Below are 17,303 nucleotides of genomic sequence, written 5' to 3'. Positions count from 1 at the left end.
GGACTGCCCCCCCACCCCACCCAACCTGCCGCCTGCCTCTCTGCCTACCTGTGATCTCTGTCTGTCAAATAAACAAATAAAATCTTTTTTTTTTTAATGAGAAAAGAGGTGCACCTGTCAGTTGTTAATTATCTGCCTTCAGCTCAGGTCATAATCCCAGGTTTCTGGGACCCAGCCCCGTATCTGGCTCCCTGATCAGTGAGGAGCCTGCTTGTGTTCCCTCTCTCGCTGTCTCTGTCAAATAAAAAAAATCCTTTTTTAAAAATGAGGGAAGATTGAGAATCTATCCTAGAACTAAGGGTGTGTTGTTTACCACTGAGCAGATTGTGAGGCCTCTGTAAATACTACCTGTTTCCGATGATGGAGCCACTCGTTATATACCGTGAGGAGCTGGTCCAGAGGCAGTTGTTGTTCTGCTCTGATTGTTTTATATTAAAACCATGAAAACCCCAAGCTCAGTGAAGCCAAGGTCTGGTTTATGGCGGAGACGCTCAGCTTGGATGCGAAAAGTGCAGTCAAGGGATAAATTTACTTGAGGCAGGCTGAAAATGAACATTCTCCTGGTCCTTAAGCTTTTATTAATTGCTGCCACATTGGCCCATTCTGTGCTCCCAGTGTGGGTTAGCTGGCCGAGTTCCATCCGTCCTTTATGTCAGTGAAGATAAGGATGTGTCAGACCCCGGGAACAAGAACATGCTGTTTGGCCCTGTGAGACCATTTCCTTTGAGTCCCAGCTCTCTCCAGATGGCATCTAATTGTTTCTTGAATGACCTCAGTGTCCAGGCTGCAGGAACCTGGTCTGAGAGGGCATTTCACATATTTATTAGCCCGTGGATGAGAACTACATAAAGCCCCCATTCACACTCTCAAAAGAGCGTTTTGTTCAGAAGTGATGATGAAGCTGATGGACTGTTTCCTGTGACCACCAGGCTCCAGTTTGTGTCTCATTTTTCCCAGGCCCAGGTGTGTGTTTTTCGGAAACCTCTGAGTCCATCGTGGCCCACCTCGTCCATCGTGGCCCGGTCTCCCCCCACTTTGTCTTTCCCGGAACAAGCTCGGGAAGGACAGCGCTGCATCCTCTTCTCTCCTGGTTTGCAGAGCGTTCGGGGATGGCTCGTAGAGGTGGTAGGAGCTGGAAGTCACCTGTTCTGGAAGCCTCTCTCCATTTGGGAACCCAGGTAGCTCACGGTGGAGAGCAGGGTGCTTCTGAGGGGCCGAAGAAGGGACCAGTCCTCATCTAGCTGCGGGGAAGGGCCAGCCTGCTTCACCAGTGAGAATGATGACGCTTGTGTGGCAAGTCACGTCTAAGGCCCCTGTGGGTCTGAACTGTTTCGGGGTGGCAGTCCCTATCTCTTTGCGATGGGGATGAAAAGAACTAGAAATATGCATGTGTGCCTCTTGTGCATCTTATTTCCAAGGTATTTCTGGACCCAGATGGACAATCCCTGTGCTTTCTCCAAACCTTCTCTGGCTCCTCTCCTGTTCAGGCATTGGCTCCAACACTTCCAGGCATTGGAGTGTTGACAATGAATAAGTCCTGAAGCAAATAGCCAAGGACACAGGTCACTTTAATGAGTGCTTTAGGCTTGGAGCTGGGGCCCTTCACTGGGGTAAATAAAGCAATAGCAGGAGGTGAAGGAAGCCCTGCAGGGCCACACAGACGGAGAACCGAGGCTCCAAGGCTTCTTCTGGACAGTGTTCACCTAAGGACTACAGAAGGAGTAAATTTGGGAAGATTTGAATATATTTGGGGGGTGATGTAGGTTGCCCTTTCTTTGACATACAAAGAAGTCGTGAGAGTTGCCCTCCCAGGTAATCAGTTCTCTCTGGCAAAGTCCACACGGCCTCAATAAGTGAATGTCTCACTACCTCTGCATCAGGTCCTCCGTCTTCCCACAAGACACAATAGCCTTCGGAAATGTCCTCCAGGAACTTAAGAGGGTGCTGTTGCCTGCATGAGTAGGGCTGAATGAGTCGTTTGTGAGTGGTTTCCCCCAGCCTGGGAGGGGTGCTGGGTGTGGGAGCAAAACTCACACGTACATTCAGCAGCACGGGACATTCCGACTCCATGAATCCCTCTCCCTTTTCCTGGAGGCAAATTCATGTCTGCTTCTTCCTTGAGAACTCAAGGCAACTCAGTTCTTTAATGGAGCATCCTTGCAGTTGGCTGTGAACCACCCTTCATTTTCACCCATCTCTGAAACACGAGGGAACAACCCTGTTATTAATGGATGGACCTTATACATGTTTTCATGTAACATCGGCTCAGGTTGGCTCTTTCTGAGCATTTCTCAGGTAGGGAGATCATGTCGCATGCATGTGAACTCCAGTGGAGCCCAGCACGGTGCGTTCTGTCTCCATCTCAGGTTTCATCTAGCCACCCATCAGTAAAGTGAAGTCAAGCTGATGATGTAAGCTGGGAGGTTTACCGGGGCAGGACAGGGGTCCAGTAGCCTGGCTTGATGACTGTTCTGGAGAAGGAAGGCCTGTCCACACTCTGCCTTGTACCTGCTTCTCTGCACACTGGCCGCATTCAGTCCAATCACTTTATATAGTGGGGGCATGTGGGCATAGGCTGTCCTGACTTCTCATCTCGGAGTTTATGGTCCAGGGGGAAAGGAGACCTTCTTTTCTGCTCCGATTTGGAAAGCCCTAGGGAAGCATTCCAATTGGTGTAACTTGGGTCCATTATGTCCACTCCAGAACCATTCAGTGTTCAGAATTCTGATTGGCTCACACATCCAAAACAAGTGTGAAGGTACATGCCACGGGGTGAAGCTTTTAAATGCAGTAACCACTGACTGCTATTTCCATCGTTTTTTTTTTTTTTTTGGCCTGAATTTTCAGTATAATGGGCTATATTTCTAGTTGCCTCTGTCTATGTGGGGTACATACGTGAAATGTTGACATATGAATAGTAGGTGGTGCAGAGATATTTTCTTTTTGGCCTCTTCAAACCCTGTACTCCCCTTCCTCTAGTTTTCTCCTACGGACCCCCCCTGCCTCCCAGTTTGTCAGATCCACCCTGTAGTAGAGAAACTGTGGGCAGCGGAGCAGAGGGGCCTGGATTCCCCTTATAGTCTGGTCTTGGAGAAATTCCCTCATCTGCTGTCACAGGCACCCCAGCGCTGAGGCTGCTGTGATGTTCCCAGAGGCTGGGACAGGGGTTCCTGCTGCTCTCCCTGGCAGCTCTCCCTTCCTGCAGCCTGCCCTCCCACGCCTCCCGCACCTCCCACACCGGGGATTGTACTGTCCTTTTTTTTTTTTTTTTTTTTAAGTTTTTATTTATTTGACACACCCAGAGTGAGAGATCACAAGTGGGCAGAGAGGCACGCAGAGAGAGTGGGGGACGTAGGCTCCCTGCTGAGCAGAGATCCCGATGCGGGGCTTGATCCCAGGATCCTGAAGATCATGACCTGAGCTGAAGGCAGAGGCTTAACCCACTGAGCCACCCAGGCGCCCCAGATTGTCCTTTGAATCACTGATAAAGGAGCCCATTGTCCCACCTCGGGCAGGCACCAGGAGTGTTCACTGTCTGGATGTTACTTCTGTAGGAGTAGGCGGCACTGTGCGAAGCACTCTTCACTGAAGTGAAGAAACTGGCTGGTAACCAGTATGATCCTTCCCATGCAACACCCTGTGTTGAGTTGGCCTTTTCTTGGAGAGAAACACACCTAGATGGTGTTTCTCCTTACACTAAGGTGGTCCCCAAGCCCTGGGGCTGTCCCCTGTGCTCTAGGGCTGTGTGTCCTCCTGGCTGTTTGCAGATTCTGCCTCCGCCTCGGTCTGTCCATGTCCTACCCTTTCCCATCAGGAGTGAATGAGGAGCTCTCTGATGGGCTATTTCGGATGAGACCTGCTGCCACTGTTGCTAAGGGTATCTGTCCCTGGGTAGGAGGGTGGGGCTGTTGTCGTGGCCATGGTTCTGCCTTTGGGGTTTGCACAAGATAAGGTACTCTCAGTGACCAGGTGGTAGCCGGGCTTCCATTATCACCTCCCAGGGATCCAGACTCTGGTTTAATGATTAACTCTGAGTCCTGTTTGCTCTCACCTGTGACATGGTGATAATGATACATGTGCCCTGGTGTATTAAATAAGACACTAGGGAGAATGCTGCCTGGATAAGTGCTGGCTCTCGGGGGCCTTATCCAGGGTTGGGGAAGGGGTGAGGGCAGCTCCTGCTGAGAGGCAGGGTGCCTCTGACAAAGGCAGCCCCCGGAGCATCTGAGGGGAAGAAGGGGGGCTGAGAGTCCACCTTGCAGGGTGTGTGTATCCCGAGGTGATGCCCGACCTCTGCTGAGGTCATGTATCTAGGACCCTGCTATCAAACTCTGCCTGCAGCTAATTTCCCTGAGAAAAGGAGATGCTGAGTGTGGTGGGCAAGCAAGGCCCTTGCCCCAGCTGGGGAAGGGAAGGGGTCCCCTCCTGTCACACGTGTGTCATGCAGCTCCAGCGGCAGACGGGAAGGTGGCATGGCAGGCTTCAAGGCTTTCTGTCTCCTCCTCTCCCGTCTGCAGCCCTCCTGGGCTGACTGTGTCATGGTAGCTGCAGGCTCTCCCTGTCGTTCCTCACGTCCATGGTGACCAAGGTTTCCCCCTCCCTCTTCTCTCCGCTGGATTAAAAGATCCAGTAGGACCCTCGGAAGCCCCCTCTTGAAGAACCACTGAAGGTCCTTCTGGATCCGTGGGGATGTTAGGTCCCATTGCTCTTTAGGAAGTGGGTAAAAGCCGTGTCCTCCTCACCTTGGTGAACACTTACTCACCCAACCATTTGTAGACAATATCCGGGAGCTCGTGGGAGCCCCACTCTGTCCCCAGCTCAACAATGCCTGGCCTGGCCTGCTTCTCCTAGCTCTTTGGGCAGGAGGCCGAATTCACCAATATGTCACTGATGATAAGGGCCACAATCAGTTTATGACCATGACAACAAGGTATTTTCCCCACCGAAATAGTTCACTTAGGTGGCTGGAATTTGCTTGAAAACAGGAGAGATTAATAAGATCATTTTCTGATGGATGTTGTCCCCCTTTCAAGGTTGGGATGAGTGCAGTCGGCTCTGACCACCTGCCTGGTGCCGACCCCGCCATGCACCCTAGGATTCCTGCCTTCTTAGCCATTCCTCAGTGCCTGTTCCATCCGCTCACACATCCGGTAGCCTCTCTGAGAGGGAAGAAGGGCATGGAGTGGCACTGGAAGAATGCATCGTAACTGGCAATTCCGGCCACTAGGGCTGAAAGAGGGGAAGGGACCTAGAGGTGGAAAGCAGACTCTGGGTGGACACTGAAATGGCTGGACAGAGCAGGCAAAGGACCCAAGTGTCTATACCAGACCCTGTTCTACTTCTAGAAATGGCTGTCATCAGAGGAGCCAGTAATATGGGCCAATGAAGAATGAAGGCGTGGGGTCCATGGGAGGTGGTCCTCTGGGGGCCTCTGGTCTCCTGTGGAAGGTCTAGTCCTAGGGCAAGACCCTGGAGGGCTAGGCAAGGGGGTGAGGTTGGAGGAGCATCGGGCAGGACGAAGGCAGAAGCCCAGCTCTGCAGCAGCCAGCTCAGTGTGGGGGCAAGGTGGAAGGAGGGGTGCGGCCCAGATCCTGTTAGGGGGCTACAGGTTCCCCAGTCAAACTGGCGGGGATGGGGTGTGATAGCGAGAGCTCAGTAGTTGTGGATGGGCCAGGAATTCCCCTGGGTCAAGGCCAAGTAGGCAGATGCTGTGGACATACATGCCGCCTGTTAAAACAAACAACTCTCCAAATGACAACAGCTCTGGAGTAGGAAATCATCTGAGACATCTGAGCAAGTGTGATTAAAACCATATGTGCAATTTTAATATGGGATCTTAAAATTTGAAAGCTAGAAATATTTTAAGATTGAGACCACTCTTAAACACCTCCTCATTGCTCCCTGGCTTTCAAGATCACGGCTGTACCAGCCTGCCGGGTAGGTCAGCCGCTGGGGCTGCAGCGGGGTGGGGGGGGCGTGGCTCCCAGGCCCCACAGGTGGCTGAGGTGGGGCATCTGTCCCTCAGGAGGACCTAATGGGGAAGGGAGACTCACATTTGCTCAGTGCCTACTCTGTGTCGGATGCCCAGCTCTTTATGGGTTATTTTACCTGGTCCTCACAAAGACCTGGTCAACTAGAGGAGGAAGCTTAAGCTCAGAGAGGTTAAGCTCACTAGCTGAGTAGCAAAGACTTGAAACCACCCTGGCTGTCCTTCTAACCTGCTACCTCCTTGTCGCTTCTGAGACATGCAAATCTGTGTCTCACAGCTCAGTTTCAGAAGATGTCATTTTGCAGAAGTGCTCATGAAATGGGGGAGCCGGGGGCAGGGGAGATGGGAGACAGTGCAGCTGGTCCTGGCTGGGGAGCCTTCCTGGTGTTCTGGCTTTGCCGACACCCCTCGGCCCCTTTCTGCAGGTCTGCATGGGAGGGACGTCTGAGGGGGCATTTGTGGCCCCTCTTAGTTGCTTAGATAGCTCACACTTACCAAAGTGGAAGAAAGGGGAAAGGAGAGTGTGCAGCATGGAAAATGTAGGCATTACAGTGACCAAAAAAGCAAACGCCAGCTCTGGGTAAGGAGCACACACCGTGAGGGTAGAGTGGGAGAAGGCGGGGACAGGCTAGGTCATCTCAGATGAATAAGACTCCCAGGGTCGTATGGCTGAGCTTCAGGGGACAAGGTATTCCCTAAAATTACACATAAAGCATTACAGTATGTGCTTTTTGCTAGGGGAGGAGGGTCGATGGTTTTCATGGATCTGAAGAAAGACAGAGACTGCCAGAGGCGGTCTGAGCCTGCCGGTGGAGAGGCTGGGGTTATGCCCCATGCTTGTTCTTTTCATTTTGCTTTGATGCTGAAAACAGAAAATGGGGCTTGTGTAACCTAGGATTTCTGGGGTGATACCAGGAAGTAGGTGGTGGTAGAGGGCCGCATGGGGTGGAATTCTATGTGATAGAGCAAGATGGCGAGGTCCGGGCTGGGCCCTGACCTGATTTAGCTCCCCATGGTCAGTTCTACAATTTTAATAGCCAGTTAGAGAACAGGGAATTTACTGGGCGGGGTGGGGGTACGGGGGTAAGACCCCGTAGAGAGAAGTGTGTTTGTTGAGTACTGCCCTTAGTTCCTTTGTTGATGCAGTAGGTAGATCAATACCGCTTCCGAAGGAGGCCACTTAACAGCCATACTCTCAGCCCCCTGAGGAATCTGGGGGGACTGTTGGCCGGAGCCCTGCCCGGCAAGTGCACTTCAGTGCACCCTCTGTATTCCCTGGCGTAAGTGAACAGCAATACACACAGTGGCCCCGAGAGCCAGGCCAGTGCTTCCCACCCTCCTCCTGCCGAGTCCAGGGTGTATTCCCATCTAGAGCAAGAGATAAACTGCATATGAATACAGAAAAATGGGTCCAGCGCTCTTCGGCAGCTCCTATAGCTGCCCAGTCTGGCGTGAGGGGAACCCTGACAGCTGATCCTCGTCCTCAGTGGTCTCCCAGCAAATTCTCCTCAATCCCCCAGGTCCTGTGGCTTTTATGGGAGGGTGGACGCTCAGAACCCCTCCTCCACTACCCTGCTTCCCTCCAGGTTTCCTGTGCTCAGAATCATGCAGACCTGCCTGCTGGATAGGGCCAGGCATCTGGGAAGTTTTGGGAGACAGGGCTGCAGAGAAACACACCTTTTCTGGTCCAGGGCTCCTCCCCAGGCATTTGCCTCCCTGCTTTTCAAAGGGCCAAACCTGTAGAGGGCAGTCTTGGATATTTAGGAGTGGGCCCATCCAGGTTAATCTTCCGGCTTTCCTAGGAAGCCTGGGGAAATGGATATGGTAGTAGCATCGGTTTTACCCCCTAGCTTAGTAAAGCTGTTTTTGTTCATGGGAGTCTGATCACCAGGGTTTAGTGGAGCCAAAAAGCCAGGTGAGAGAGAGACCTTGCTGAGAGGGTAGAGTCTCATTGGTTGCTATGAGAGGTTGAGCTGTTTTGACCTCCAGGACTAGTGTTCATCCCTTGACTCGTGCTCTGAGTGTGTCCCTGTGGGCAAGGATGAGCCAGCCCTTGCAGTTTTGGACCGGTGCCCTCTGGTGACAGTGTGCTGCCCGCTGTGGGCAGGGTCAGTGTCCACAGGACTGGTAGACCATGACCAAGAGCACCTCAGTGGGGGTGCCTGGGTGGCTCAGTGGATTAGGCCTCTGCCTTCGGCCCAGGTCATGATCTCAGAGTCCTGAGATCGAGCCCCACATCGGGCTCTCTGCTCCGCAAGGGAGCCTGCTTCTTCCTCTCTCTCTGCCTGCCTCTCTGCCTACTTGTGATCTCTGCCTGTCAAATAAATAAATAAAATCTTAAAAAAAAAAAAAAAAAAAGAGCACCTCAGTGCACGGCAGGCTTGATGCCTCGGTTCTGGGCTGGCTGTGGGGAGGAGAATGGCAGATTATTGGCAGCTTTGTTTTCCCAGTTGCCCTGAAACAGGTAAAAGCAAATACCTGGTGGGCACATCTTTTCCCCAATAGACTTTTCCCCCAGTGCCGGGTTAGAGAGAGGGGCGGCCTCACTGGGAGCCTGATGTTCTAGTGAGGACGCTGGCTCTCTGGGGAGGGTCTCTTGCACGCTTTCAGCCTCTCTCAACCTAAGGGCTGCTGCTGACAGGAAGCAGGGATGTGTGGGATATGGCTGGCAGGCAGCTCCTGTTTCCATGGTTACTAAATAGGGCAGGTTAGTATTAGGGCTGCCCAAGGAGAAAACGGCACTGAGCAGGGGCCTTCCTCCGGCCTCCTTTAAACCTCTTCCCAGATGGGGTGGGCAGCATTTGACCTGAAGGCATGGGAATCTCCCTAAGGGGTCTACCTGGCTGCCTTGCTCTGGTTTTTCTCCACAGGTGTGTCCCGTGGTACCAAGGAATAAGTCTTCCAGGAGGGGCGGGGGCTAAAGAGCACAGTTTCCCCAGAGTTGTGGGTGCTGCCAGCACCACTCCCTATCAGTCCCTGGGGCTGCACTAGAGATGCTGACCCCTGTCCTGCGAAGAGCATGGTGTGTAGAAAATTCTGAATCCAAATTTGGTCTTAAATCACATGCAGCAAATCATCAGAGAGTGACCCCCTGCCCCAGGTCACCGCCTTTTCATGGGGCTGTGTGAGTTACGGGTTTAACTATAAGACATTAAAGAAAATCTCTCATTTGTGTTTCCTTGTGATTACATACCAGACTCTGCAATCACACGCTAGAATCCCTAGTCCTTTGTCCGTTCTCTGCTGAGTGACATGCTGTCCTAGTCTTCAGTTTCTTTGTAACTGGAAGAGAATAATCACTGACGGGAGAATGTGGGAGAATTGATCACTATGGATGCAGATATTGAAAAACATAACAAGTCAGTAAAGGGCACTTTGCAAATTCATGTGGTTACTGTCTTTCGTTGCAACAGCGATGCATTATTTTAGTCTCACTCCTTGGCCATTTCAGGAGAAATTTATTAATACCTTTGAGTGATGTTTCAGAAATTATTTTTGCTGTGGAGCAGAAAAATTAAAAAGTAACAAGGTGCCTGAGTGGCTCAGTCAGTTGAGCATTGGACTCTTGGTTTAGTCTTAGGTCATGATCTCAGGGTCATGAGATCAAGCTCTGCATTGGGCTCTGCACTCATTGGGGAGTCTGCTTCTCTCCCTCTCCCTCTGCTCCTCCCTACCGCTTATGTGCAGGCTCACTCTCTTTCTCTCTCTCTCAAATCTGTTTTTAAAAAGTGCTTAGGTGGGGCGCCTGGGTGGCTCAGTGGATTAAAGCCGCTGCCTTCGGCTCAGGTCATGATCTCAGTGTCCTGGGATCGAGCCCCGCATCGGGCCCTCTGCTCAGCAGGGAGCCTGCTTCCCCCTCTGTCTCTGCCTGCCTCTCTGCCTACTTGTGATCTCTCTCTCTGTCAAATAAAATAAATAAAATCTTTAAAAAAAAAAAAAAAGTGCTTAGGAAACAGTTACCTAATAAGATTAGCCCCTTCTTTAATCCTGACAACCAATTCTTTGGGCATTTGGAGGACATTTCTTAGAGTAGACCGAGAAAGCCTCAAGTGACAAGAACCATGATTCTACAGTGACCTGAGGGTCTTTTTCTTGTGTCGCTTTTTCCCTGGCCCCAGAGCACTTGATGACATAATTCTTGGTCATTTACAAGTCTGCATTATTTGCATATTTCTTTCAGGAGTGCACTCCATTCAGATTTTCTGAGGGGAGGGTATGAGGTCAAAAGCTTTGGCCAATCTCTCTGAATTTCTGTGTGGGGTTTAAGGAGCTGCTCTCTTTCCTCATCCCACACTGGGGATGGTGCTTTTTTGTAGCCCCTTGGGGGAGTTTCTTAGGCTGGCAGAGCATGTCTCCTGGCAGTGGGGCTGAGCAGGTAAACACTGGGCGCCTTACCTGGTGGCTGTAGGCCTCAGGGATGAGTCATCCCTACAGGTCATGGGCCCTCGCTGCTCAAGAGGACTTACCTTTGAACCCTTTCTAATAGAAACCAGGGCAAACAGCAAACGCTTGTTCATGGATACAGTATATGGATCTTGGAGGACAGTATCGACCCACCAACTGGACCATCTCCAAGGGCCCTGTGACCTCTACCACCCTTGATGCTTGCTTCTAGGTTCTTGGGTGGACTTCCCTGGGGTGGAGCCCCCAGGACTACGCATCTGGCCTCCAAAATCACAGAAGACAGGGACTGAGGGATCACAGAGGAAGTCAGCTTCCCCTCCCCCATCACTGCTGTGGCGACAGACCCTCTGTGGCTCTGTCTCCACATCCTCTGTATTTATTAGGGCTGCCCCTCTGCCCCTTCAGGCCGTGTTCAGGCACAGAGGCTGCTCACAGGCATTGAACAAACAAGTCTCTATTTTTACAGGCCGACTTGACCTAGTCCAAAGGCCAAGGCCTCCTGAGGATTTGACACTAATCCTGTTGGATATTTCTCATACCTCCCTCATGCCTCATCTGGTGTTGTTCCTTTCTGGACTGAATGGGTTCTGTTTCTTCCTCGTTACAAGTTTCTGCCTGTGTGAAGTTTGAGCAAGCTTCAGGACACATTCCAATTTTGAGTGGCCGAAGCCACAGAAAGGTAACATCTGAAACAGCAGGAGAGGGAGAGCTACAGGCAGGAACCTGGGTTTGATAAAAACCAGAATTGTTGAGCATCCACTCTGGCTGGAATGCAAAAAGAGAAGCAGTTCCCTAAAGGTCACAGGAGGCTCTTGGTGGGCGCAAGGGCCTCTTAGGCCAGGAGACTGGCTTGGCTGCGTGTGCCGCCTGGTCCGAGCGCTAGATCCGGGTTAGCCAGAGAGGACCACTGGATGAAGTATTCGAAGTGAAGGAGGGAAGTGGGACAAAGAGTTGAGTCTGAAGAGGGTATACAGCCTGACCCCCAGCCTCCCAGCAGACGGCTCGGCCAGGTGGGATGGTGTGGGGCGCCCAGGGTGTTTGCTGACAGACGTGCTAATTAAACACCAGAAGACCGTATTACCCACGGTGATGGCTGTGCCAACGTTATCAGCTACAAACTGGCTGCCAGGAGCATTCTAATTAAAAATAAACAGTGCCGCGGGTGGGCTGGGAGAGTGGGGATGGGGACCCTGTTCCTGTGTCTTCAGACTTCTAGGATTGGTCCAAAGGAGAAGTTACACCCCAGTCACCTTTTAGGTCCTTTTCTCAAAGGAGCCTTTGTCTCATCACAAGGTGGTGTGATGTGTGCTTCCTTAACCCTTAGCTGCTGGGGTGACAAGCATACAGATCCCTACTCCGGGAGCCGATTGCCTGGTGCCCTGGCCTGGGGAAGGACAGGCTCTCTGCGGGGGTTAATGATTTCTGCCGGGTCTCTAGATTGAGGGGACAGCGAAAGCCCAAAGCTCTTCAAGGAGAGGTTAGAATTTCATCAGAGAGCGAGTCTGGTCACATGAGAATTTCTGGCACTGTGTGCATGGCAGGCTGGTGTCCAGCCTGCCAGAATTGAATGAGCGGATCGTATTGGCTTCAGCGGAGGGGAAAAGTCCCAGCCTGGCCTGTGAGCAGGAGTGAGCGGCTTGCTCCGCTGCCCGGCCGCTGGACCTCAGGCAGGAGCAGCAGGGCTGCCGCGGCGGGGCTGGGGCTCTGACGCCTGAGCCCCATTTCTTTCAGCCCTAAAGAAAAAGTGTGTGGTCCAGGGACTGGACACTGCAAGATGCCTAAGGAATGCAATGCCTTCCACGCCCTGTCGGCGGCCCTGTGCTGCTTCTATCACCGCCGGTCATTCCTTGGAGCCAAGGTAGGTGCGGCTTTGAGATAAGATGCACTGGAGATTGTTTGGGGAGACCTGAAAGTGTTAGTCTTCTAAAAGGCCCCAGAAAAAGTTTGCAGCCTGCTGGCCATGGAGCAGAGGCACTTTGTTTGGTGGGTAGATCTTGCTAAGCCCCCCGTAATGGGCCTCCCTCCCCTGGAAACGGAACGCAGCTGCACAGAGGGGGGCTCCGATTCTGTGTTTGGGGAAGAAGCTCTGTTTTTCAGGACACTTTCAGTCTCCTTGGGTGGAATTCTATACCAAAGTAACTCAGTAGGATGGACCTGTTTTTCTTCTTTCTGTCTTTGCATCGCTCTCTCTCCCCTTGTTCGCCGTGACTGTGAGCTGGCTGGGGCATGAAGTCAGTAGTGTCTAGAACCCACAGAAGCCACGAAATACCTTCTCTCCAATCTCAGCCAGGTTCCAAAACAATTTCAGTGTTTGGAACCGCCTTGTCTTTATTGCTCTCATCTGGAACCTTTGTTACGAGACACCAGTGCCAAAGGTTTTGCGTAATACGTCGGAACACTGTTTATTTTGATGAAAATCCTCAAAGAACCTCATTTGACTAATTCAAGACGAGACCTGTGTTCTGTGTTGCCTGCCTGGGACAACACTAAGAATGAGGATTAATACAGGCTCTCATTGATCCGCAGGGTTTGTCTGCCTTGGAAAAAAATCGCCATCAGCCGTTAGCTTGACCACAGCCCTCCCTTATTCGTGGGAAATAGAAATCTGAAGTCTCATGAAATTCTCCCCCCTCCCGATGGTGGAGCTCTGTCTCCTGAGGGACTGACTGACTTCGTGCAATTGAAAGAGCTACAGCAGAGTTATGATGTTCTGCTTCCTTCTCAATAATGCTTAAAAGAACTCTCCGGAAAATGTAACAGGAAAACCTGCTAAAGGGAGAAAGAGCCCTTTGTAGGAGAACAGACACTGAGCGAGAAGAGGTTAGGTTTCTTCTGATTTTACTGCCCTGTTGGAGTGTTCAGAGAAGCTTTCTAACCATTTAGCAAAGTTCGTTTTTGTCTCTTTGTCAAGGAGTTTGGAGGGGGATGAGCAATTAATCATCAGTTAAAAGTGTTTCCTCCCTGACTGAAGAGGCCCTCTCTATCCTGGAACCCAGTGGGGTGATATGAGGACCGTGTGGTTTCTGGCCTAAATATGGATCATTCTAGCGTCGGGTAGATGAAGTCATGCCATTAATGGGGTTGTAAAGCTGTCAAAGATAGACCCGGAGGTCCCAAAGGGACCATGTGCTTCCAGTTGGCAGTAGGATTTCACTCTAAGAGAAGTCCTTTCATAAGCCAACCTCTGCTAATTCAGAAAAGTGCAAGTCAGCATTGGTATGTGAGGAAACAGCCCCTAAATAAATGGGTCTGAGTGATGAGATTCTGTTTGGATGCCCCGTCCCTTCTGCCTGCACAGGAAGACCACAGTGATGTATGGTGTGCCGCTGTCCCTCAGCTTCTCCCTCCCTGGCCTCCTCCTGACCACTCTTGGGGGTTGACCGGCCGTAGAAACACCTCCCTTCCACCCGGGGCTTCTCACCTTGCCCCCAGCTTGGTGCATCTTCTTAGCACAGAGAGAGGACCTGGTTTGCTCTCTCACCAGAAACTGGTGCTTCCAGACCCAGTTTAGGGTCCCCCACCGAGCCTCGGGGTGCGCTTCCCTGCCCTGTCTCATTTCAGTAGTCACCTGGGGAAGAAAGTCGTCCTGGGCCTCAGTACCTGCCAGTGTCGCCCCAGTGATCACACTGCATCGCTTTATTGACTTGGACTTTAATTAGGGGTTTCAGGTCTTGCCACTCATAATTAGTTTCCGCTGCAATTAGGGTTTCAGAATTAAATTGGGATTGATTGCCTGATAGCAAAGCGGAAACAAGGCTCCAGTTCGTGACCGTGTAGGCTGCTTCCCTTGGCATGTATTTCTCATACCAAAAATAACACTCTGGTAGCCATGGTAACTTTCCATTTGGTCTAATCCATATTATCTCGGGAGAAACTAGAATGTTATTAATAGTGTTTGTTGTATGGGAAGAAAACTAAAAATGTAAAAGCTCCTTCATTACATAGACCAGTCACCCTGGCACTTAGAGGGAATAAAATCTTACTTGCAGAGATTGGCTGGAATTTAAAAAGTATTTAGGGGCTGGTGTGGACTTGCATACAAAGGCTCAAGGGGTTGGTGGCAAGAAAGGGAGAGGAGAATTAAGGGTATGCAGACCTCGCTGGCCCCCAGGGAGCTGAGGTCAGAGATGAGATGTTCGGGCCATGTTGAGGGTCAAAAGGAAGGGCTACTTTGCTTATGCCCAGTGGAAAAGAGTTTGGAGTGAAGATATTACTGATTCATAACATTCCTGGGGCACGTTCCAGTTCAAAAGACCCTGAACGTCGACTCTCGTAGCCCATCCAGGCGTGAGCACTCTTCGGCGGGGCGGGGACAGTAAATGACGGTGGTGGAGGTGCGCCCCCCTCCCGCCCCCTGCCCCCGGCTTTGAAGGACTTACTACAAGAGCATTGGATCATGGTGTCATTCTGTTACATTTGCAAAAGTCTTTCCAGCTTCCTTGGTAGTCCCTTCACAAGGAATGCACGTGAGTTGTCTTACTGGAGTCTCAAAACGAGTGCTCCAAGTTGAGAGTTTACCCCTTCCCACAGAGGATAAACGGGAGCTCAGAGAAACTACGTACCTGGAATCATTTAGTGGGGCACCAAGGGTTAGAAACTGGCATCTACCCTCACCTGGCTTCAAGCCCAGTGTCCTTTCTACGATAGCATGTTAAGACCATTGACACCTAAAATGAGATGATACTGATGACTACTTCAGCGCAGTGTGGTTGGGGAAAAACAGTGCCTACCTCAGTTTTCAGGAGAGGCCTGGGACAGGCAGGTGAGGGGGCTGTGTGGAACTGCTTTTTGGAGAATCAGTAATCCTCCTGCAGCCGGTGGTGGGACCACCTTTAGGTCCCTTGTGAACCCCAGAAGGAATTTGGTGAGAAGCACAAATAAATAGATCCCATTTCTAGAACTGGCAGTAAAAACAAACCCCTTCTTCTTCTTATCACTGTGCCTCTGATTTTCTTGTCTGGGGACAGGGGGAAAGGAGCTGAATTTTGCCACTTTTACCAATGACTGCCCTGAGGAAAAGCAGTGTGGTTTTAACCCAAGAGGTGGGAGTTACCTTGCAAGGACAGAATAGCCAGGTTTCAGAAGGAGCCTCAACAGGAGTCTCGGCTGGCCAGCCGCTAAGTCCAGTGGCAGTGGTCTTATCAATGAGAAGTCATGGCTAGAAGGCAATGGGTTTTAAGCACATGCTTTCCCACGCGTAGATTTGATCATCTTGGCGCTCTATAGTGGGAAGAGCTGAAATCGGGTTGTTGCTACCACTGTGTTTTGCTTTCAGTCGTTTCCTTTGCCCCCACAAAAAGGATTTGGAGTCTCTCCGATTGCACATTACAGCCCAAGGTGTCCCATCTGCCCATCCCTCGAGGGCTGTATTCCTGGAACTTGTTTTCTTTAGAAACTGCCTTCCTGTGTGAATGTGGCAGAGCTGCGGTTCCGTTTGCCTCCCCAGTGGCCAGTCCCTTGGTCTGTTTGCTACTATGACAGCTTGGGTCCTAGTCCTCTCCTCTGTCCTGGTGTTGATGATGGCCTGAGTTGCCGTAGTCAGTGGGGCCGATGCACCATCAGCACGAGCTGTGCAAGGTGGAAAAGGCCAGTCGGAAGATATATTTTCAAAGTGACTCAGCCCCTCCCCCTGGAGGCTGCTAATTGCTCATTTATCTTTCCTGCCCCCCCCCCCCAAAAAAAGCCTAGCACAGCTTTTTTTTTTTTTTTTTTTTAAAGAGACCTAAATGCATTCCATTGGCATCTGGGAGCTTGGGGGATCTGGTTTCAGCATCAGGGAAAGGGAGGACATGCCTGATGGTGGCTGGGTCCCGGCATCCCCTTTCCGCAGACCCCAGAGCTTGGATCCCAGCCCAGGACTTGTTTTTGTTGGAGAGACGTGGGTGGGAAGCAGAAATGAGACTGGGATCCTGGGAAAGTTCTGTTAGTGGGTTTATCACCTCCAGGACCACAGAGAACGGAGCCTGTGCCAAACATCGGGGGGCGGGGGATGCTGGAGAGTCAGGGTGCTCAGGCCACAGAGATCTCCCTGCTCTGCACCACGTGGAGGACCCAGGGCCCTGTCCCTGGCTTTAAAGATGTCAGAGACAGCTCTGGGGTCTTTTAGCTGATGCATATCTGGGGTGTCTCCAGGCCAGCAGAGGAAACAAGGGCTGCCTAGTTGGGGACAGGAGGGGAGGGGAGGGGAGGGCGCCTTATGGGTTTGGACTGCAGCATCTCCGTCCTCATCTGGATCTCCACTGCATGTCCACAGCCCCAGGGGCTACTGTTGGAATCTGGCTCTGGCCACGAGAATGTCACGGCTCTTATTTTGCAAGCTCATAAAAGAGCTACGATCAGTCTTTTAGTTTGAAAGAGGACAGCTCTTCTTGGTGTCCCCTCTGAAACACATGTGCTGTTACAAAAGCAGTTTGCACAAAGAACCAGGAAGATAGAATCCCAGAATTTGAGAGACCCAGGAGCCACCCCCACCACCACCACTTACAGTTCATCAGCTCCTCTCCTGCCCTCTGCACCCAGGGTGTGCGCCGCCCAGGGTGTGCCTCGAGGGGCTGCTGGGCGCTGGGGAGACACGGCAGGCTCCCGTGGAGGGAGCAGTTCTGTGGCCGCTGGGGAGATGGGCGTGCAAGCGTCTCTCTCTGTGGTGCCCGGTAGGCTCCCAGCAGGCAGAACCCCCAGGGGGCAGCCCCGCACCAAGGCATTAATCCGGCCCTGGGTCAGTGAACTCCATGGTGGAGATAATGCTGAGAGGCTGCTGAAGGGGCAGTAGGTGGAAGACAGAGAGATCTGAGAGAGTGAGCGTGAGCGAGCCTCAGGCACTGGACCTCAGGCGCAGCCGAAGTGGAAGGAGAGATGGTGGTGAATGGATAGTGCAGGACAGGGGGCCAGTGAACAGTATGGATGGAGAGTG

The 17,303-nt window shown here is 51.7% G+C and overlaps 1 protein-coding gene across 4 annotated transcripts in view; it reads left to right on the top strand.

The window, feature by feature from the left end:
• Nucleotides 1-17,303, top strand: part of BCAR3 (BCAR3 adaptor protein, NSP family member) — a 110,179-nt gene that overhangs the window by 46,900 nt on the left and 45,976 nt on the right. Inside the window, exon 1 of one of the 4 annotated variants that reach the window (XM_059138573.1) lies at nt 12,025-12,251. The exons of the other annotated variants lie outside the window; for them this stretch is intronic. Within the exon in view, the coding sequence (XP_058994556.1) occupies nt 12,168-12,251 (84 nt within the window). The 5' untranslated portion in view covers nt 12,025-12,167. Of the gene's footprint in view, nt 1-12,024; nt 12,252-17,303 lie in introns of those variants that run through there. 4 annotated transcript variants of the gene reach the window in all.

The sequence above is a fragment of the Mustela lutreola genome, chromosome 10 (assembly GCF_030435805.1).
Source record: "Mustela lutreola isolate mMusLut2 chromosome 10, mMusLut2.pri, whole genome shotgun sequence".
In the NCBI taxonomy this organism is placed as follows: domain Eukaryota; kingdom Metazoa; phylum Chordata; class Mammalia; order Carnivora; family Mustelidae; genus Mustela; species Mustela lutreola.
Note: the sequence above shows the minus strand (reverse complement) of the source record. Positions and strands in the feature narration are given on the sequence as shown.